Source organism: Pelophylax lessonae, assembly GCF_965119305.1.
Source record: "Pelophylax lessonae genome assembly, chromosome: 3".
In the NCBI taxonomy this organism is placed as follows: Eukaryota; Metazoa; Chordata; class Amphibia; order Anura; family Ranidae; genus Pelophylax; species Pelophylax lessonae.
The window spans coordinates 114,497,059-114,521,128 of NC_138770.1; the positions used below are offsets into that span (position 1 = coordinate 114,497,059).

General features: G+C 41.8%; 1 protein-coding gene across 4 annotated transcripts in view; it reads left to right on the forward strand.

Annotated features, from left to right (window-relative positions):
* Positions 1-24,070, forward strand: part of CD2AP (CD2 associated protein) — a 246,503-nt gene that overhangs the window by 160,368 nt on the left and 62,065 nt on the right. For 3 of the 4 annotated variants that reach the window (XM_082251736.1, XM_082251738.1, XM_082251737.1), the window contains exon 6: positions 23,848-24,050. In XM_082251736.1, the coding sequence (XP_082107862.1) occupies positions 23,848-24,050 (203 nt within the window). The remainder of the gene's footprint in view (positions 1-23,847; positions 24,051-24,070) is intronic. The other variant, XM_082251739.1, reaches the window with a different exon arrangement.

Consider the following 24,070-nt stretch of genomic DNA (forward strand, 5'->3'; position numbering starts at 1 on the left):
TTCTGTCCACAAAAACTGGACTATCTGGGTCTGACTCAGCTGGAGTGTTTCTTCCTCTGGAAAAACTCCAGACTTTGCAGGAGGCAATTCAGCTTCTGTTGTTGAGCAGACGGTCATCCCTCCGGGCTTGCATGCGGGTGCTGGGCCTGATGGTGTCCACCCTCGAGGCGGTCTGTTTACACAGTTCCACACAAGATCTCTGCTAAAGAGATTCCTAGAGGTGGCTTCATTCTCCGGCACTTCGACAGGGAAAATCCTTTTCCCCCCTGTACTAGACGGTTGTCACCATGAATGCCAGCCTGTCCAGGTGGGAAGGCATCCTCAGCACAGATGTGCTCAGGGGCTCCTGACTCTGTTACAGAGTCCACACTGCCGATTAATGTACTGGAACTCCGAGTGATCAGACTTTGTCTGGCTCATTGGACAATTTGTCTTCATGGTTGTACGGTATGAATTCATTCTGACAATACCACGGCCCTGGTCTATATCATTCGCCAAGGGGGCACAAGAAGTGTCCTGGCGGCTCGGTAATTAGCCGGCATTCTAAGGTGCGCTGACTGATTCGTTCCAGCCTCTCAAACTTCTGCCATGACTCCTGTGCAGGATCCAGGCAGAATGGATTCCGGTCATTCTAGTGGCTCCAGACTGGCCTCGCCGATCTGGTACGGCTGGTCGCCGATGCTCCTTGGGAACTTCCTCAGGGAGAATCTGCTGTCCCAAGGACCAATCTTCCATCCTGCTTTACAGCCCATTCACACTGATCCGACTTGGACCGCGACTTGGTCAGCCTGACAAGTCGCGGTCTGTCGCATCCCATAGTGTAGTACAGGAACGGTTCTAATAGGAGTGACACAAGTCGCTCCGACTTAGAAAAAGGGTCCTGTACTACTTTGGGGCGACCTGGAGCGACTTGCATAGACATTCATTTTATGAAGTCCGTGCAAGTCGCGCCGAAGTCACGCTGCACGCAAATTCACAGGTCGCCCCGAAGTCGGATCCAACATAGTGTGAACGGAGTCTTACGGTCGCTGGCTTTGACGGCTTGGCTGTTGAACGCCAGGTGCTGAGAGATAGAGGTTTGTCTGAGTCGGTTATTCCTACGCTGTTGAAAGCTAGGAAATCTACTTCTAGGAAGATCTACCATCGTACATGAAAGACGTACATTGTGTGGTGTGAGTCTCTCAGGGTTCATCCTCGCTCCTTTTCGGTGGATCGGATATTAACCTTCCTTCAACGGGGGTTGAACAGTAATTGGCCTTGAGTACCATCAAGGGCCAGATATTGGTTTTTGGCAGTCTTTTTCCAACAAGCATACACTCCCTGGTGCATACCTTTTCTTCGGGGTGTCCGACATTTGGTTTTTTCAGTTCGGGCTCCGTTGCCGTCCTGGAATCTTAATGTGGTGCTTTCAGTTCTACAGAATCCTCCCTTTGAAAATATTCGGGAGGTTTCCCTGCTTCCCTGCTCCAGAAAGTGGCCTCCTTTGGTGGCTATCACCTCTGCGTGCAGGGTGTCGGAACTGGCAGCGTTATCCTGTTGTTTACCTTATAGTGATTCTCAAGGATAAGGTGGTGCTTTGCTTCTGTCCGTCATTCCTTCCTAAGATGGTCTCTTGACTGTCATTTGAATTAAGACATTGTGTGGCTTCCCCTTTGTCCCAGGCCTAAACATCCAAAGGAAATTTCCTTGCATGCCTTGAATGTGGTTCGGGCAATTAGGGTGTACATGACAGCTACGGAGTCTTTTAGAAAGTCCAACTCTATTTGTGCTCACGGACGGACCTTATAAAGGCTTGTCTGCTTCTTTTGCGACCATTTCCAGGTGGATCATCAGGTGGTTCAGGCCTATTGCATCAAGGGTCGGGTCCTCCGTTCCCTGTCAAGGCGCACTCTACTAGCTTAGTGTCTCCTGGGCTTTCCGTCATCCAGTGTCAGTGACACAGGCTTGCAAGGTGGCCACCTGGTCGTCGGTGCACACTTTACACAGTTTTTTGTAAAGTTGATGTGTTGGCATTTGTGGATGCTTCTTTTGGCTGCAAGGTTATGCTGGCTGCTGTTTAGAAGACCTGGTCCTCTTTGAGGGTGTATTGTTTGTTTTTTTTCAGGTGGCCTCCAGTTGTTTATGGTTGAGCTCCATGTTACTTGGTTGGCTATGGTTAGCCTTAAGAATTTTTTTTCCTGTGGTTTTCCTACCTTCATGTTTGACGCTGCTTTGGGACATCCTAATGGTTAAGAAGAATCAGGAGCTGCGTCCCTCAATGAACGAAAGAGAAAATGGGATTTTTGATTTACCGTAAAACCCATTTCTCTAATGTTCATTGACGGACACAGCACCCACCCCTCCGTGGAGTTGGCTTTCTTCTGACACTGCTTGCAACAAAATGGAGTGCGTGTAGCTGAGAGTGGGAGTAGACCCCCTGGGACTGCCCATGGGCGTAGTAAAGCTTTTTCCTGCCTAGGGTCCTACTCCTCTAGGGTCATTATAACCCAATGGTTAAGAAGAATCAGGAGCTGTGTCCGTCAGTGAACATCAGAGAAATTTTACGGTATGTCAAAAATCAAATTTTTACATAAAAATAAAAATGCAATCATAAACTACAATTTCATATAGTGCATGACAAATACATACTGTGAATCCAAAATCAAATATATTTCATAAAGTCCCAGAGAAAAGGTAAAGTGCATGTAGCAATGTGCAAAAATCTTCTACAGGCAAGTCTGTGCAAACACTCCGTGCGATCCTTCTACCGATCACCCCAAACTGACTCACCAGATGGAGTGGCTAGTAAAGTTATAAACCAGCTTCAACGCATTCTTCTAAAATGTCCAGCAGACCAGCTCTGAACTCTATAGTTGATTTTCCCATCTTTATAATCAGGCTCTCTCATACAGATGTATTGAGGTATGTAATTACAAGAATAAAGGAGAATCCACATAGCGTAAATCCATAAACGCCTTATCAGTTTATTTTAAAAACACAATTGTATCATTCACATTTTAAAGTGTCCACCGTACACTAAGGATCAAACGCTTTTTGTTAAAATGTTCCCGTATTGCCTCTGGCTGTCACTCCAATGGCCAAAAGCACGATTCTGACATGCACGGTGGTGTCCAACGTCCTAGACTGGTTTTGTGATTTGACGTCCTCATGGAGCGGAAGTACATTGGACACAGCTGCGCTATCTTTTTATAGTGGGGAATCAACCAACTCACATGCGCTGAATCCAAACAAGATATTCATTATAAAAACATTAGTTATTACGTCAAATAGGAACATGACATCCACTGAATACATCCCTAGTCTATCAAATAGTATTATTGGTTCATAATTCGAATATTTCTCAATACCCCTGGAGTGCGTTTATCCACTGTGTGTACACCTCCAATTGTAAATATAATTCTTATTGCTTTCAATGCATTTCCATTTTTATATAGGAGATACGCCAAGGTGTAAAGGCTCTAAATAATTCTCCATTCTATTAAGGTTGTTATTCACCAGGTGTCTTTATCTCTTAATGGAAAATATACTGTTATCAATCTTACTGAATAAATAGCTCCCAAAGGGGAAGTGCATTTCTCAAACCCACTAGTATTGTTATTTATCCACTACGTTATGATATCTCTTAAAGTGAAAGTGTACTAATTTCATATTATTTACCCCATTAAATATCTTCTAAAGAGGAAGTATACTTATTTCTCTTCCGTTCTTCAACGGACAACTACTGGGTTATATTGCCTCCTCCAGGAGTAGGACTAGACAGAACAAAAAACACCTGGCTACGCCCATGGGCCGTCCTCAGCTGGTATATAATCCCCTCTCTACTCTAGGCAATCCAGTTTAATCTGTCTAGTCAGGAGTAAGGACCTAGGCTCCCGGCTGGGATCTCTGGTCCTAGCAATTTTCTTCTTTCTTACGTCTTTTTTTTTTTTCTCTCGGGAGATCTACAATTAACTGCCGGGCTGGACGATGGGCTTGATCTAGATTCATTGGTCCGCCCAGCCAGCGAGCACATGCAGACCACAGGTACGCGCTAGGTCGACCGTGACATTGCCTTACGGACAGAGTCTGGCCTTTGAATTAAACTTCTCGCAGGGTCGCATACGACCAGTCTTGGGTCTGAGCCGCAGCGGTCCCTTGGCCGGGGGGAGGCGTGGAGGGATGGATCCTTTTGCAGAGGGTGCAGGAAAGATCCTGGCAGCATGCTTCAGTGTAGCTGGTGGCCATTTTCCCTTTTGTCTAGCTGGTCTCCGGTTGGCAGCCATGTATGTGTAGCAGATCTCACGGGGATGCTGGAGGACTGAGGCCTTGTGGAGATGCCAAAGCGCCTCCTCTTCCTCTTTAGTTTCCTCTTCCTATGCCCAGAACATATAAACAGGGATGGCATCCATGATGATGCTGGGTTCCAATTCTTGTTGCTCCTCTGGTTGGTAGGGTGAATCTTTGGGGGTACCTGTTATCTCTCTCTGCTGATAGGTACCCTGAGTCTTGGGGGGGATCATTTAAAAGATTCTTTTTCTACTGCAAGGTCTTCTTTTCCTTTTGGAACCTCAGGGTCACATCTCCCCCACTTTACCCCCTCATGGAAGTGGCAGGTCCCTCGGAACCCCAGCTTCCCATGGTTGCACTGACGGCGGTCCTGCAATCCCTAGTGTCCCAGATTGAAGCGGCATGTGGGCAAAGACCCAGGAGGAAGTATCCTCCGCCTTCCCCTGCTCATCTGATTTTGAGCCTCATGCCGCCGTGAACTCTGCCCATTCAGTGCTTAATATCACACCCCCAGATCCACTCGATAGGATGATTCCTCCATGGACCCAGCAGCGAATGAAAAAGCACTGATAGATGCACTTATCACTGCAGTGCGTGAGACTTTCAAAATGGAGGAAGCGGCTGATGTAGCCAGAGACGTAGCTGTGTCTTTTGGTACGCATAAGTCACTTTGCATTCCAAAGGGGTTTCCTTATGTGCCTTATTTTGACAGGTTTTCCTGTAAGGTATGGGAACAACTAAAATTACCATTTGTTGTCCCCAAACGTTTTGCTGTACGCTAGCCTTTTGAAGAACTGTACTAGTCCACCAGTGGTGTACCCTCCAGTTTCTAGGTTGAATAAAGCAAATATGATCCTAGTAGAGGAATCCCCATCCTTTAAGGACCCGGCTGACAAGAAAGCTGAGGGCACGCAGCATGTTTACTATGGCTATGGCTAGTTCGGCATTGCGGCCTGTCTTCTAGTTTTTCAGCCCTGGTTTTTTTAGACCCTAACCTAACTTATGCTCCAGGGCCTGGGGGCGTGAGCAGGTCCCCGCTACTTATGTTGATTTAGTGGACCAGTTTTTATCCATGGGCTGCAGTTTATTTGTGATGCAGCTTTGTACCCAGCTACTGGGCTGCCCAAACTTTGTTTCAGCAGGGGTGATTAGGTGCGTGCTGTGGCTTAAGAATTGGTCTGTAGACCAAGCCTCTAAGAAAGCTCTCATTGATCTGCCCTTTCAAGGCGATCGCCTGTTTGGGGCTACCCTGGATGACATCATTAAGGGTATCACGGGGGGGGGAGAGGAGGACCTGGTCGTAGATGGGGGACCTCCTCAGCCTATAGAAATAGAAAAGTGCTGAGAATAAGGGAAATAGATCTTTCAAATTCTCCGGGAGGTTCTAAGCAACCTTGGTCGGGTAAGCCTAGAGCTAGCTTCAACGGACCTGCAGACAAGACCCCCTTCAGCATGAGGGTCTGCTCTTACCCATTATTGGGGTAGGGGGACGTTTTTGGTGGTTTCCCGCCCATGGACTTCTTTGGTGAGCGTCAATGAGATCCTTGAAATCCAAAAGTTTAGGTGATGTCCTTGCTACCTAAGGTTCCCCCTATCTCTATCCAGGGAATAGAATTGCCTAGGTCTGATTTTAATTCTGAACAGGGTGGTCCTTCCTCTGGACAAATTTCAGGAACCACTGGCCGTGATTCACTGGCTGCTGTCACACAGACAGTTCTCTCTCCCGATAATTGCATACAGGTTCTGAGTCTGGTGGTATCCACCTTTAAGACAGTTCTGTTTGCACAGTCCTACATGCAGCTCCTTTAGCAGGTTCAGCTCCACAGGAGGACACCGAGATTCGTGGCATGATCAACGGGTTTGCTCTGGCCGTTCGTACCTTCATTCAGGGGGTTCGACATGTGGCTCCATCTGCACGGTCTATTTTGCCGCCATGGGATTTAAATTTAGTGCTTTTGTTTCTACAGAAACCTCCATTTGAGTATTTTCAGGAGATTCCCTTGCCTACGTTATCCCAGAAGGTGGCTTTCTTGGTGGCTATTACCTCAGCCCGCGGGGTATCCGAATTGGCATTATCCTGTCGCAGTCCCTATTTAGGAGTCCATAGCAGGGTTCGTACGGTCATTAAAAACCTGGAAAAGTTATGGAATTCTGAGATGACACTTTCCAGGCCTGGAAAGGTCATGGAAAAGTACGATTTTACAAATGTTTTGGAAAAGTCATGGAAATCTGGGGAGGAGCGGCGGGCAGCGGCGGGGGGAGCGGATGCTTAAAACTTTTTTATTGCAAATTAATGTATAATTATTTTATTTTATGCTTGTCCACATTTCCGGGTCCGCAGCAGCCGAGGAGTAGATCATACACCAAGCACCAATCGCTAGCAGCGGGGAGGGCCGGGCCGCGGTTTGCCTGGATGTGACTGGCCAGCAGCAGCAAACCAATCACAGGCGGCGGAAGCGTCACTGGAGGGCGGGCCGCATGAACGTGATGACGCGGAAGGGGGCGGTAACCGTGTCATCACGTTCATGCGGCCGGCCCGCTCTCCAGTGACGCTTCCGCTGCCTGTGATTGGTTTGCTGCTGCTGGCCAGTCACATACAGGCAAACCGCGGCCCGGCCCTCCCCGCTGCCTGTCATTGGTGCACGATCATTTCCTCGGCTGCTGCTGGCCAGTGACCGACCGTAGGGCAAACTGCGAGCACCTACTGTACCAGTCCTACGGGAATGTTAAAAATAAATGTAAATAAATAATTAAGCATCCAATCCTGAGTCGCCTTAGTTTCTGTGAGAACTCTTTTCTGCCTCATGGGACTGTTAGGTTCGGCCTAAGAATAGTAAGCGCCGCATTTTTTCCAGCTGCACCTTCATGACTCACTGCCACCTGAACAGTTTTATTTGGGCAAGCAGGAGCACCACTGTTCTTTCTCCCAAAAGTAAGTGCCGCATTTGTGCACCATCAGATCTGTGCCATCCATACCAGTCTGCCTGCACCTCATGACTGTTGCTTGGGCCTAAAAGATTGCTGTGCTGCATTTTGTGCATCTGACTGTCTGTGCCATCCATACCAGTCCGCCTGCACCTCATGACTGTCGCTTGTGCCTTAAAAGATTACTGTGCTGCATTTTGTGCATCTCACTGTCTGTGCCATCCATACCAGTCCGCCTGCACCTCATGACTGTCGCTTGGGCCTTAAAAGATTACTGTGCTGCATTTTGTGCATCTCACTGTCTGTGCCATCCATACCAGTCCGCCTGCACCTTATGACTGTAGCTTGGGCCTTAAAAGATTACTGTGCTGCATTTTGGGTGTGCTGGGTGTGACACATGCTGGGTGTGACATAGATTTTCTTCTTATTTAACACGTATACATAGACATTTCATGAAACATTAGGTCATGAATATTTACATGAAGTCATGGAAAAGTCATGGAATTTCATTGGTGAAAATGTGTATGAACCCTGCCATTTGTTCAGGGGGTCCGCCACCTGGCTCCCACCCTGAGGTCTCCGTTACCTCCTTGGGACCTCAATTTGGTGATGTTCGTTCTCAGAAACCGCCTTTTTGAAAATATTCGTGAGGTTCCTCTACTTTGTCACAAAAGGTCGCCTTCTTGGTGGCTGTTACTTCTGCGCGCAGGGTGTCGGAGTTGGCTGCGTGGTATTGTCGTACACCCTATCTGGTGGTTCAGAGACAAAGTGGGGCTTCGTCCCTGCCAATCGTTCCTTCCTAAGGTCATCTCTGGTTTGCATTTAAATTAAGACATTGTGTTGCGTTCCTTGTGGCCTAAGCATCCTAAAAAGATTGCCCTAAATTCTTGTTTTACAAAATTGCTTTACATTGCCTGGATGTGATTCTGGCAATCAGGGTGTACCTGGTGGCGATGTTCCGAAAATCGAATTCCTGGTTTGTCCTTTTGGATGGACCCTGCAAGGGGCTGATCGCGTCTGGATTTTTGTCCTTACCGTAAAATCCTTTCCTCCGATGTTCATTGATGTACACAGCACCCACCGCTCTATTGAGTCGGATTTTATGTTCTTCTGACACTGCTTATTACAAAACTGAAGACCTATAGCAGGAAGTTAGAGTATACTCTCTGGGACTGCCCTATAGGAGTAGTAATATTTTTCTACGCCTAGTGTCCTACTCCTGTAGGGGGCAGTATAAATCCAAGGGTCAAGAAGCTATGGATCTGTGTCTGTCAGTGAACAGCAGAGCGAAGGATTTTACAGTAAGACAAAAATCTATTTTTTTTCTATTAGTATGTTAACCGCTTGCCGACCAGCCGCCGTAGTTTTACTGCGGCAGGTCGGCTCTGTCTGGCGAAACGACCTACCTGTACGTTGCTTCGTGGGACCGCTACACACGCCCATTTGCCACAGGGGAATCTGATCAGCGGGTCCGGCGGCAATCGCCGGGCAACTGCGATCGCTCCCTGTGGAGAAAAAATAGCAGTCTGCCGTTGTAAACACAGCAGAGCACTGTTCTGTCAGGCTCGGTTCACACTTATGCGATGCGGAAAGGCTGCGAATTCGCAGCCTGTTCCCGCATCGCAAACGCACCCCCGGCAGTTCACACTGCCATATGCGATATGCTGGGGGTGTCAATGTAATCTTAACAACACCCCCAGTTTGATCGCATATCGCAGTGTGATATTGCAGTTCGCACAGGATCGGATCGCACAAGTGTGAACCGCTGTGCGATCCGATCCTGATGCGGCTGCAAAAAAGGGTCCTGTGCGTGTTTACTGCGGGTGCGGTGCGAATTTAGCCATACAAAGTGTATGGCTAAACTCGCACAGCCGATCGCATGTAATGAAGGAGCAGTGCGCTCCGATATTACATGCGATCGGCGCAGCCGCATCAATGTGAACAGGGATCCTGTGTTCATCTTATTTAGGAACACAGGTCTCTGTGTTCATGCAGAAAGCACCCCCCCCCCCCCCCCCGGCACAGTTAGAAAGCACCTGTAGGACCCTTTGATTGCACCTGGTGTTAACCCCTTCCCTGCCATTATTAGTACAGTAACAGTGTATTTTTTTTAACACTGATTACTGTAGTAAGGTCACTGGTCCCCCCAATAGTGTCAAAAATGTCAGGTGTCTGATCTGTCCGCCCCAATATCGCAGTCCTGCTAAAAATCGCTGATCGCCGCCATTACTAGTAAAAAAAAAAAAAAGAAAACAGTCAATATACATTTAGTTGGCATTTTTTTTAATCAAAAATATTTAGCAGAATACAAATTGACCTAAAATGAACACATTTGATTTTTTTTTTCTTTTTTTTTATATTGGGAATGTTATTTAGCCGAAAGTAAAAAATATTGGGTTTTTTTTTCCCCAGAATTGTCACTTTATTTTTTTGTTTTTAGCGCTAAAAATAAAAATCGCACAGGTGATCAAATACCACCAAAAGAATGCTCTATTTGTGGGGAAAAAAAGGACATCAATTTTATTAGGGTATAACATTGCACAACCACACAATTGTCAGTTAAAGTAATGCAGTGCCCTATCGCAAAAAAATGGCCTGGTCATTAAGGGGATAAATCCTTCCGGTCCTTAGCTGGTTAAATATGTTCATCTTTGATATTCATTTTCTGGCTAACTGCTTGTGTAGCTTAGAAACTCTTATTTAACCACCTCAATACCGGCCCATAGTACATATACGTCCTGAGTTTAAAGCTAAATACCGGTGTTATGGCAGCAGATAGCTGCCATAACCCTGGTATTTTTTTAAACTGCAGGCGATCGGCTTTCCGATAAGGGTGGTCCCAGCGGTGGATTCGCCGCGAGATCACCCTCCGGGATGGCGGAATGGGTGCCGCCGCGTCCCGGTCCTTTTCCCCGCTTACCGGACCCGCCGGCAGCGGGGAAAACGATCGGGTCCCGGATCCTCACAGACAGGATGTCGAGTGAGGGCAAGCTTGCCCTCACTCGACTCTATTGTCTTGGAGGACCGGAGTGACGGCAAACGTCGTTGCTGAGCAACTGGCTTAAAGGTCCCTTTTTTTTTTTTTTTCCTTTCTATCTTTATTAGTGTACTTGTGAGATCTGAGGACTTTTTGACCCCAGATCTCACAAAAAAGAGGTCCTATCGTGCCGATTTCTATTACAAGGAATGTTTACATTCCTTGTATTAGAAATAAAAATGATCAATTTTTTTTTTTTAAAAACGGTGTAAAAATAAAAAATAAAATAAATAGTAAAAAAAAAAAAAATTAAAGCGTCCTGTCCCCGTTAGCTCGCGTTCAGAAGCGAACGCACATGGAAACCCCGCCCACATATGTAAACGGTGTTCAAACCACACATGTGAGGTATCGCCGCGATCGTTAGAGCGAGAGCAATAATTTGAGCCATAGAACTCCTCTGTAACTCTAAGATGGCAACCTGTAGAAATTTTTAAAGTGTCGCCTATGGGGATTTTTAAGTACCAAAGTTCGTCGCCATTCCGTTAGCGTGCGCAATTTTGAAGCATGACATGTTGGGTAACTATTTACTCGGCGTAACATTATCTTTCACATTATGGAAAAAAATTGGGCTAACTTTACTGGATTCTTATTTTTTTAATTCAAAAAAGTGATTTTTTTCCCAAAAAATTGCGTTTGGAAGACCGCTGCGCAAATACCGTGTGATAAAAAATATTACAATAATCTCCATTTTATTCTCTAGGGTCTCTGCTAAAAAAAAATATATAATGTTTGGGGCTTCTAAGTAGTTTTCTAGCAAAAACAACTGATTTTAGCTTATAAACACCAAATGTCAAAATAGGCCTAGTAGGCGAGTGGTTAAACTAGACCAACAACTTCTTCCTGTTCTTCACTGACAACGCTATCTACTTTTTATCTGAATTTGCCAAGCTGTCTTTCACTTCCTGAAAAGGTTGTCTGTCTTTCTTAGACAGATATGCCTAGACCTGCCCATCCCCACCCCCATCCCTCCTATCCTTCACAGAACATGATCTCCTCCTGTCTTCATAGCCTCGTTTAGGCTAGCAGCTTCTCCTGAGAGAGGGAGAGGGGCGCAATATATGGAAAAAAAATAAGGTACAAAGGAACATTTTTGAAAGTTTTTAGAAGGATCCAAAAATATCTATTTATATATATATGGGACTTTGAGTGAGGCCACCCACTTTACCAAAGTAGATATATATAGAGTACATATGTTAACAAGTTGGTTAGAGAAATAGAACAATACAGTGAAAATAAATGCAAAAAAAAAAAAAATTCCTGAATGAAGTAAAAATATATATGGATTTGAGAATTGACATCTAACAATTTATGATAGATACAGTAAATGCATAATACAATTACATGATAATATATCTATATATACATATATATACATGATTGATATAGACATGATGAATAAAACCACTTGGCATCCTGACGCGTTTCGCGGAACCCTATCAGCTTTTTCAAGAGTATAATGCAAAGAGGTCTAAAAATCTAAATAAATAAAAAACATGTATGAAAATTATGAATGGTTCCAACAAAAAATAAAAATTAAAAAATTCAAATAAAAATGTAATTATTAAATTAATTACCAGCATCTCAAAAGAAGGGTGAAGGGACGGCAGACACTAGCCTCCTGGGGCTGTGGCAAAAAGACCCATCCAAGTCAAGGGCTCATCCGGGGGGCAGGTCTAGTGCAGAGTATAATCCATAGTATAATAACTGTGGGTAAATTCCAACCCATATAAATCTAAAAAATTAAATTAATTTGCAATAAGCGTGTAAGTGAAGGATGAATGAGCAGTGAAATAGAGATGGTATAGGCTGAGGAATATATCCCACAATTCCAAAAGAAAAGACTTAAAAAGTGTGCACATGAAGAACCAAGCTCATAGAAGCAGATAGTGAGAATAAGGGAAGAGCATGGTGACTAAGTGAAGGCAGTATGTAAGGAGCAATAAAAAAAGTAAAAGGGAAAAAGAACCAAACGTGCCTGGGCTGGAAACCATGTGCTGCAAAAACAAACAAAATGGCAAGAAAAAAGTGTGAGAATGAAAAGGGAACATACCCCAATTAATTGAAAGTGGATGCCTGTGTGAGCCATGTGAAGGGGATATCCCTGTTATCCTTCAAGTGAAATGGAGCAAAAGAAAGCTTCTGACCTGCAACCACCTTCTATCCCCAAGTCTATGGGCAGACCCCAGCCAGGGTCACGCAGACACCGAAAAAAGGGGTGTCTGTGTGACAAAAAAAAGGGGGGAGGGGGAATCCTCTTTTTTGAGTGTCTGCATGACGCTTACACGCTTATTGCACATTTATTATTAATTTTATATTTTAGATTTATATGGGTTGGAATTTACCCACAGTTATTATACTATGGATTACACTCTGCACTAGACCTGCCCCCCGGATGTCCCCTCGACTTGGATGGGTCTTTTTGCCACATCCCCGGGTGAGGCTAGTGTCTGCCGCCCCCTTCACCCTTCTTTTTAGATGCTGGTAATTTTTAATAATTACATTTTTTTTTTTTTTGTTGGAACCATTCATTATTTTCATACATGGTGTAAGAATATTTAATAATAAATATCTCGCGCTCGTACTTATGTCAGAATATTTATACTGCTCTGAATATAGCAGTGTATTTATTTATGGTTAATAAGCAAAGATCTGTGAAAAAGGAGAGTCTTCACCTATTGCCATAAATCAATGTCGTGAATTCTTTTTAATTGATTAATTTCTTTTTAAAAGCATATACCAATCTTAGTGAGTACAGTCTACAGTATGGAATATATATAAAAATATTTATTCTCAAGACATGCAAACACAATATATGATCAAACAAGAAGTGACACAAAAATAACTCTACATAAAAATACTAACTTCAAATAATCAATGCAATGTGATGTTTAGCTCAATAATGAAAGTGAAACTAAAACAAAGTGAAAGTAAAACGAAAGTAAAACGAAAGCAAGATTACCATTTCTTCCCAGGTATAGTATAAGCCATAAATTAATGTTCTATATAAACAGACTACAATGGTCTGCGAATCACATAGCCCAAAGTCATTCCACTGCAGAAGGAATGAGAATAAGCCATGCAAAACGGAAGACTTAAAATTGCAAATAATGCACTGAATCTGATATTAATAAAAATGTATAAAAACAAAAATCAGCTTTTTAGAGAAAAATATACCATGGCTTATACGGCTGGGATTGTAATCTCATTACCCTTAAATATGCAATATAAAACATATAAGGAAAGAATAAACAATTGTTGAATAAAATCAAATAATACAGCAAGGCATAATTACCACACTTAAGATGGTGTTACCAGAGTCCTAAGATGGATGCCAGTGAGGGAGGAGTTTCCTCCAAGTTTCAGATGAATGATGTCGATCAGGGAGTATGTCTGCATGAGTCTATTGAAAAATGTAATAGCGTGTGTGGTGTAAGTGTGAGGTGTGTTGTCAGTAGTGTAAAGTGTCATCTCTCTCATCTGGGTTGGTCTTTTATATGGTAAGAACAAAGAGCTATAAAAATTACCATAAGTAAAACCCAGAGGGATGAAACATTATCCCAATTGGTCGGGATATTCTATACCTAAACTAGTGAGGTCAGAGACACACCCCTTTTGATAATTAACCCCAAAACTTGGATAATAAAATTAAATGATTTCTCTATATGTGAGATTAATCATATAACACAACATAAAACTTTGTCTAGACTCCCAGTACATACATAAATGTCCACCTGTATCTCCATAATTCACCTGGGCAAGTAATGCCATTCCAATAATTATATTATTTAACACAATATAATATTTTTATATGGGAATATCTCAAATTATCTCAAGACTGCACCTGGTATTTCGTCTCCAGAGGGCAGTGTCGTACCGTTCATTAGATTTTGTATTTAACATAATTTGAAACAATTACCCATCCTTCTTATCTCATGACCTCTTGACCTCTAGCTAGTGAATAGCCATTACTTATTTGGATTGTGACATAGGGCTGTCAGACATAGTCTAGGTTTGGGAATATTTACGACACCTTGAGCACTTAGACTAGACTTCTCTGAAATGAGGTAACTAGTGACGAGATACATATGTCCTTACACTTATTAGAAAAAGAATTCTAAGTAAGATTATTACTATGAAAATATAAACCCAAAATGTGATACAATATTCCTAAATATATATGTATATGGCTTACATAATATAATGACATAATTATGGCTAATATCTTCTCACATATGATAATGTATCTATAAAAACTTATATGGTTCATCTTTAAATGTCTGCTAGAATATACTGGGGTATTGTCCATTGTTATATACTTATAGACAGACTGAGATATCCCCCCTTAACATAGCGTCAGACTGACTACGTTTTATCTGATCGAGATGTCAAAAGAAATCCTATTTATGACAAAAGAAAATAGAAATGTCTGCTGAAAGTATAGGACCCTATTGTTGAAATTCTATGCTCTCTTGTAAGCTTGTACGAGACATTTTGTTTAACAAATATATATGAACTTTGTTTCACCTTAAAAACAAGATGGACGCCATCCTGTTCAGAATCTCTTATATGCATAATATGAAATATACATGGCTTTTAAAATCATTTTTCTTTTTACCTATTATTATTTTAATCAACCCCCAATAACCCCGACATATCCCCCCCCTTTCTTCCCAGTAGACAAGTGAGCAACTTAGGCCTATCTGGAAAGAAAGCTTTTTAAGGAGTAGTGGAAAAAAAAAATGTCTTGTTCTCTTTTTGTAAGAGAATAGTTCATATTGGGAATTGTTCATAACTTTTAAGTAAAGCGGTAAAAAATAAATGAGAAAAAAAATCAGTTCAAAATGTCAGTTCGTAGCGACTTTGCTTAGCGTTAGCTATGTCACAAACTGTTCCTTGTTAGTCTCTTTGAATTCTGATCTCCTAGTAAAGAAACTCAAATGTTCCTTGAAATCTGCATCTCCAGCTTGCAAAGTGTTAATGGAGACAGAAATTAACTGCTGCAATGGCATTAGCAACTACCATTCAAAGCGCAGTAAAACAATGTTGGCAATCAGGAATCTGAGAAATCTGTTTGGACATTCAACCTTGGATGTTGGTTGGATAATGAATGGTTTCAGCATGGTCTAGAGTGTCATACACCCAGACTGAGGTTTGCTCATATGTGCAATGCACCATTCTCACATCTCCTTCAACTGAAAACAGGAGGTAGTGCGATTCCTCTTAATGGATTTCCTTGGATCAAATGCACAAAGATCTGTAGAAACAAATCTTCCTCTCCGTCAACAAGAATCTGGGGCGTCTCGCAGCTTGATTCCTGAAGAGGGATCCGATTCAATGAGGGGTTCCATCCAGAACTGGACTCTAAGGAGAGATGACCCATCCAATCGCTGTGTCTTTGGCAAACATCATCGTCTGTACCAATCAACGACCTGGCATGGAAAGTTAATCTCTTCCTATTGGATGAAACATATAGTATGAATATACATTCTTATCAATTGACATTTCAATGCGATGTTGGTACCCTAAGCTTTCTCAGAGTTCTCCTTTAATCCACCGTGTGATCAGTCCTTTATATGACCACCAGGGAAGGTGAGACTATATATGCGACCTTTCCTAGGGCGACTGACTTCTGGGGCTTATTAACATGGGGATGTATTTATCGCCATGGATACTACACATTGGACAATAATACAATGATACAATATTTTGTTAAAATTTTACCTACTACTTGGGAGGAAAAAATATATATATATATATCTCCCCCTATGGGGCATCAATGCAATTTATTGTAGGCAATAAAACTACCTGGCATTGAGGATTCCTTCTTGGTTACCGTATACAACCTTTAACTTCTTGACTGCATTACGTCATTAGGGTTTGATCCTCCTTGGTATCACCATCATAGGCGATTGTTTTGAAATGTGTCCGCTTTAAGCGACCTGTTTGAGTCAGAGGGATGAAGTGACCACTGAAAAATAGGAGGGTAGTTAGTATATAACAACCAAGATTCCCTGGCAGGAATTCAGGATCCTCAATGCTGTTACCTGGGGATAAAATGGTGTTAGAACCTCTGTTTCCTATGCCTTTATTCAGTGTATCCTCTGATTCCTTACCACTTGGGCATTTAAGGATTTTGTGGCCTTTGGCTGGCCACAGGATTTGTTCCTGAAAAGGAATTATTTTAGTTCTGGGCTGTAGTACCCAGAGTGAACCAAGTGATCAGCTGTTCCAACTTGGCTTCTATTCTGCTGAAAACTTTACAGAGTTAAATTATTGGCTCCGCCTCCTGCGGCGCCTATGTCTCTCTGGTTCAGACAGATGGGACAGATCCCCATCAGAACCAGTTACGCGGTTCTGGCATGAGGTCTGGGCCTTAATGTCTCTTGATTTTCCCAAGGATTTTGGGGATCCCTAGGATGGGGCAAATCCCTATTTATTTGCGGGTGTCCCCCCCCCCTTGTTAATGGGATGTCCGGTGTCCTCCTTAAGGTATCCGGTGTTCCCCTTGGGGCCTAGGTGGCATATCACCTGTTCCTTTGCCAAACTTATTATTATGTACAGTGGCAATGCCTCAAAGCACAGGGATTTAAATCCCAGGTGGTTGTACTCAGCTCCTTCATTGAAGGGTGTTAGGCACTTTTGAGTACAGCCAAAAAAAAAAAAAATTTCTATGGGGCTTTGGTGCTGTGTACATTTTAAATTGTATATAACAGCTCTAGCAGCAGTGAGGTTTTTTATGGGCTAATTTTTAAATGACATCCTGCAGGCACAACACAGAAAGTTGTTTTCATAGGCCTCAAGATGATCAATGTCTAAGACAATGTCTAAGGACCTTTTCTAAAAAAAAATCAGGACAGTACTCTTTTTAAAACTTTTAAATTCTGGAGGTGTATGGTATCTTTTTAGGGATGCTAGTCTCTTTGCAGTGACCTGATATGACTCATACCTATTTATGCATGGCTGCCCAATTTCTGCCCTCCTATTTTTAGAAGATGGCTGGGGTAGGATATGGACTCTTTGCCTGACTCCCCCCCTTGTCTGGGTCATAACCAACAGACTGGGAGTCATATCTGGGTCTATGAATAATTATTTCATTCAAAATGCAGGACTAAAAAGCATTTACCCTTTTGTATGGACACCATGACCTTATGGAACTCTCCTATGTATTTACTGATGAGTTCCTGTCATTACAATGAACTGTTACATTTTTTTTTTTTTTCAAATTTTTCCACTGCTGATTACTCGGCAACTTTTGCTAGAAAAACATTTTTCCTTGCTCAAAACTTCCTAATTATTGCATTAATCATTAACATTTCTCTTCCACATGATTACTTTCATTATAGCTTTCTTGATAAAACTTCTGCCACAGTTCTACTTTATTTTTCAGTTTCACGCTACATTCTCTTAACTGAGGTGTCCCAATAGAGGTTACTTTCACCTGCTCAAGGAGGTTCCTAATCTCATTCTCTCATTTATTTGGAGTGGAGATTGAAACTTTACTAAACTCCTTTTTGCTGAGCCTTGTGGTGCAGTTCCTCACACAGACATAGTAAGATTGGCCATGACTCTAAAAGTATGTGACCACACTTCCTGACGTCTTTTGGTGTTAGATAAGCTTATTGGTGAGTTCATACATACAGGTTGTCCTCTACCCATGTCAGATGCCCTTTATTGGCCCGACTTTCTGAGGATTTTGATATATGACTCTAACCAGCATTTACATATTCCACCATTTCAGACTCAGAGAGGTGTTTCCACACATTTATGATCTGTGCCAAATCTACTGGGGTTGTGGCATTACCACTAGGGACTGACACCTTGCCAGAGTTGGCAGCATGAACATTACCTGCTGTTGACATTTTCAATGCATTTCTATCACATTCACAATTAATAATAAAAAAAAATTCCAAAAAAAAAATTTTTTTTTTTTTTTTTTTAAGTTATTGATTATATCACCTGATCAATATTTATGATTGGCATATGTAAGAAATCAATAATTATCTCGCTGGGGCCTCCATTATATGTAAGAATATTTAATAATAAATATCTCGCGCTCGTACTTATGTCAGAATATTTATACTGCTCTGAATATAGCAGTGTATTTATTTATGGTTAATAAGCAAAGATCTGTGAAAAAGGAGAGTCTTCACCTATTGCCATAAATCAATGTCGTGAATTCTTTTTAATTGATTAATTTCTTTTTAAAAGCATATACCAATCTTAGTGAGTACAGTCTACAGTATGGAATATATATAAAAATATTTATTCTCAAGACATGCAAACACAATATATGATCAAACAAGAAGTGACACAAAAATAACTCTACATAAAAATACTAACTTCAAATAATCAATGCAATGTGATGTTTAGCTCAATAATGAAAGTGAAACTAAAACAAAGTGAAAGTAAAACGAAAGTAAAACGAAAGCAAGATTACCATTTCTTCCCAGGTATAGTATAAGCCATAAATTAATGTTCTATATAAACAGACTACAATGGTCTGCGAATCACATAGCCCAAAGTCATTCCACTGCAGAAGGAATGAGAATAAGCCATGCAAAACGGAAGACTTAAAATTGCAAATAATGCACTGAATCTGATATTAATAAAAATGTATAAAAACAAAAATCAGCTTTTTAGAGAAAAATATACCATGGCTTATACGGCTGGGATTGTAATCTCATTACCCTTAAATATGCAATATAAAACATATAAGGAAAGAATAAACAATTGTTGAATAAAATCAAATAATACAGCAAGGCATAATTACCACACTTAAGATGGTGTTACCAGAGTCCTAAGATGGATGCCAGTGAGGGAGGAGTTTCCTCCAAGTTTCAGATGAATGATGTCGATCAGGGAGTATGTCTGCATGAGTCTATTGAAAAATGTAATAGCGTGTGTGGTGTAAGTGTGAGGTGTGTTGTCAGTAGTGTAAAGTGTCATCTCTCTCATCTGGGTTGGTCTTTTATATGGTAAGAACAAAGAGCTATAAAAATTACCATAAGTAAAACCCAGAGGGATGAAACATTATCCCAATTGGTCGGGATATTCTATACCTAAACTAGTGAGGTCAGAGACACACCCCTTTTGATAATTAACCCCAAAACTTGGATAATAAAATTAAATGATTTCTCTATATGTGAGATTAATCATATAACACAACATAAAACTTTGTCTAGACTCCCAGTACATACATAAATGTCCACCTGTATCTCCATAATTCACCTGGGCAAGTAATGCCATTCCAATAATTATATTATTTAACACAATATAATATTTTTATATGGGAATATCTCAAATTATCTCAAGACTGCACCTGGTATTTCGTCTCCAGAGGGCAGTGTCGTACCGTTCATTAGATTTTGTATTTAACATAATTTGAAACAATTACCCATCCTTCTTATCTCATGACCTCTTGACCTCTAGCTAGTGAATAGCCATTACTTATTTGGATTGTGACATAGGGCTGTCAGACATAGTCTAGGTTTGGGAATATTTACGACACCTTGAGCACTTAGACTAGACTTCTCTGAAATGAGGTAACTAGTGACGAGATACATATGTCCTTACACTTATTAGAAAAAGAATTCTAAGTAAGATTATTACTATGAAAATATAAACCCAAAATGTGATACAATATTCCTAAATATATATGTATATGGCTTACATAATATAATGACATAATTATGGCTAATATCTTCTCACATATGATAATGTATCTATAAAAACTTATATGGTTCATCTTTAAATGTCTGCTAGAATATACTGGGGTATTGTCCATTGTTATATACTTATAGACAGACTGAGATATCCCCCCTTAACATAGCGTCAGACTGACTACGTTTTATCTGATCGAGATGTCAAAAGAAATCCTATTTATGACAAAAGAAAATAGAAATGTCTGCTGAAAGTATAGGACCCTATTGTTGAAATTCTATGCTCTCTTGTAAGCTTGTACGAGACATTTTGTTTAACAAATATATATGAACTTTGTTTCACCTTAAAAACAAGATGGACGCCATCCTGTTCAGAATCTCTTATATGCATAATATGAAATATACATGGCTTTTAAAATCATTTTTCTTTTTACCTATTATTATTTTAATCAACCCCCAATAACCCCGACAATGGTTTCATTTGTTTAGATTTTTAGATCTCTTAGCATTATACTTTTGAAGAAGCTGGTAGATACTGATTTTTAAATCTCTTTGCATTATACTCTTGAAGAAGCGGATAGAGTTCTGCGAAACACGTCAGGATGCCATGTGGTTTTATTCATCATGTCTATATCAATCGTATTTATTTCTTATATATATTATAATGTAATTGTGTATTTACTGTATCTATCATGAATTGTCAATTCTCAAATACATATTTTTCTCTGTCGCTCATTGACAGACGCAGTCCTCCTTGATTAATATCAACTCGGGTTATACTGCCCTCTACAGGAGTAGGACTAGACAGGAAAGAAAACGTTCTGGCCACACCTTAGGGGCAGTCCCGGAGGGTATATCCTCTCACTTCCTGCTACAGGATATGTTTTTTTCTGTCAGCTTCAGTTATTCCTACTCTAATTAAAGCAAGGAAAGCGACCTCCAGCAAAGTCTATCGCACATGGAAGGCTTATATTGTGTGGTGTGAATCGTTGGGTTTTCCCCCACGTGCCTATTCGGTGACCCGAATCTTGGCTTTTCTGCAAAAGGGGGTTGAGCAGAAACTATCCTTGAGCACTATCAAGGGTCAGGTTTCAGCGTTAGCAATCTTCTTCCAGAAGCCTATGGCTTACTCATTCCTTGGTGCGGAATTTCATCCAGGGGGTGCGGCACTTGGCTCCGCCAGTGCGCGCGCCCTTACCACCCTGGGATCTTAATTTGGTGTTGTCGGTTCTTCAGAAACCTCCCTTTGAAAATATCAGGGAGATTCTCTTGCTTACATTATCCCAGAAGGTGGCCTTCTTGGTGGCCATTACTTCTGCACGCAGGGTGTCAGAACTGGCCGCATTATCTTGTTGTTCCCCATATCTGGTGGTTCATAGGGATAAGGTGGTTCTTCGTCCGAATCCATCCTTCCTTCCTAAAGTGGTTTCAGAGTTTCATCTGAATGAGAATATTGTGTTACCTTCCCTGTGTCCTAAGCCTAGCCATCCTTGGGAGTTTGCATTACACTCCTTGGATGTGGTTTGGACAATCAGGGTACACTTGACTACTACGAACTCGTTTCGTAAGACGGATTCACTTTTCGTGATCACGGATGACCCTAGAAAGGGGCTGCCTGTTTCTGCTGCGACCATGTCTAGATGGATCAGACAGATGGTGGTACAGGCTTATTCTATTAAGGGGTGGGATCTCCCGTTCCCTGTTAAGGCGCACTCTATTCGGGCGTAGTGTTTCCTGGGCCTTCCACCATCAGGCGTCAGGGGTCCAGGTTTTCAAGGCGACTACTTGATCGTCGGTTCATACCTTTACAAAATTTTATAAAGTTGATGTGATGGCATCGTCGGATGCCTCTTTTGGCAGCAAGGTTCTGCAGGCCGCAATTTGAGGAGACCGTTGGTCTACCTCGAGGTTTTGTTGGGTTTTTTCACTTAGGTCTCATCTTTTTGCTCGATGAGTCCTTGATGCTTCTGGTAGGCTCCGGTTGGGCCTTCTGGATTTTGATTTCTGTTATCCCACCCCTCATTTGTGGCACTGCTTTGGGACGTCCCGAGTTGATATTAATCAAGGAGGACTGCATCTGTCAATGAGCGACAGAGAAAAATGGATTTTTGTAAGATCTTACCGTAAAATCCTTTTCTGTTAAGCTCATTGACAGACGCAGTACCCGGGTTAAATTCTCTGACACTGCTTTGTGACATAACTGATATCCTGTAGCAGGAAGTGAGAGGATATACCCTCCGGGGCTGCCCCTAAGGTGTGGCCAGAACGTTTTCTTTCCTGTCTAGTCCTACTCCTGTAGAGGGCAGTATAACCCGAGTTTATATTAATCAAGGAGGACTGCGTCTGTCAATGAGCTTAAGAGAAAAGGATTTTACGGTAAGATCTTACAAAAATCCATTTTTTCTTCATTCAGGAATTTTTTATTTTTTCATTTATTTTTGCTGTATTCTATTTCTCTAACCAACTTGTTAACATATGTACTCTATATATCTACTTTGGTAAAGTGGGTGGCCTCACTCAAAGTCCCATGACCTCCTTTATATATTTTTTTGTATACATATTTAGGGATGGAGGCCCCCACTGTGGTTGCTCCAGGTCACTAAAATGTTTTTAGTTTATAAGGATCCAGATCGATTTCTATTGCTCATTACATGTGAGTAATGAGTTTTAGGCTCTGTTTACACTAGTGCGACTTGTCATGCGACTTTAGACACATAAAGTCATAGCCCATTGATTTCAGTGGCACTCGTTTCAATCTATGTGACATTTTAAAATCAGTGATTTTGAAAAGGTGCCCGCACTACTTTGATGCGACTTTGATCCAGAGAGTGTAAAGTTGGATCATAGTTGCACTCTAAATAGTACAACTTAGGAGTCGCACTAGTGGAGACGTAGCCACTAGGCTGGAGTGCGACTTAGAGTGCAGCTTTGATCCAACTTTACACTCTCTGGATCAAAGTCACATCAAAAGTTGCATCAAAGTAGTGCACCTTTTTCTAGGTCGCTGATTTTCAAAGTCGCATAGATGGGAACGGGTGCCATTGAAATCAATGGGCTGTGCCTTTGTGTGTCCAGAGTCCCATGACAAGTCACACTAGTGCAAACAGAGCTTTAGTCTACGTTTCCACTATTGTGATTTAGAGTGTGACTTTGCTCCAACTTTACACTCTCTGGATCAGTTGCATCAAAGTAGTGCAGGTACCTTTTCAAATTTGCTGATTTTCAAAGTTGCATAAATGGGAATGGGTGCCATTTGATTAGTCACACTAGTATAAACGTAGACTTAGTGTGGTTGCCTGTACTATGAATATTGTAGACTGTGAGCTGAGACCCCAGAGCACTTCCAGCTACACTGACAGTCGTTCCCTTCCCACCCCGTGTCCAGCTTCCTTTTCCTATGATAGTCTTCATTCAAAGCCCAGCCAAGCACAGCTATACTGTATATGTGCACTTTTTTTTTATAATACCAGTTTATACTGCCGGTTTTATGCATTTCCTGAGTTGGCAGTGACATTCATAGGCAGCTCTATCTCTCTCAGCATTTTTTCCCATATGCACTCATTCCCAAGCTCTCCTTGTCCAATCTGAAGTTGACCACATCCAAGGGAGGCACGGCTGTGGAAGTGGTCATCAGCTAATGTGGGGCAGAGGTTCCTGCAGGGAGCCTTGACGTTCCATTCACATAAGCTGACAGTGGTGTTACCATTACGCGTGACACCCTGTGGTTTGGTCCAGTTCACTGCTTGGCCCTGCAAAGCATAGCAACTGAAAAGTGGTCACATGACTGACCAATAGCCAAAAAGATATTTACTATATGTTAACAGTTAACGCTACCTTTTTATTTGTTATTGCTGTGCCAAAGGAAATATATGGTTCTGTTTACTTCATGATTTATAGTATGGTTGTTATGTTAAGATTTTTGTTCAAAAAGGTCTAAAATTCACTTGTCTCTTTTCACAGCAGAACCTACTGCAACCCCTGCTGGTGCTTCCCCGTCTTCCCCTGCACTATCTCCAGCTAATAGCTTAGAAACTTCTACCCCAAACGTGGCTCAGCCAAAGAAAATCATGGGAGTTGGTTTTGGAGATATTTTTAAAGAAGGGTCTGTGAAGCTCAAACCAAGAATACCGGTTGCAGATTCTGAAATCAAGAAGCCTGAGAAGGTAAAAGCAGCATGTAGTCA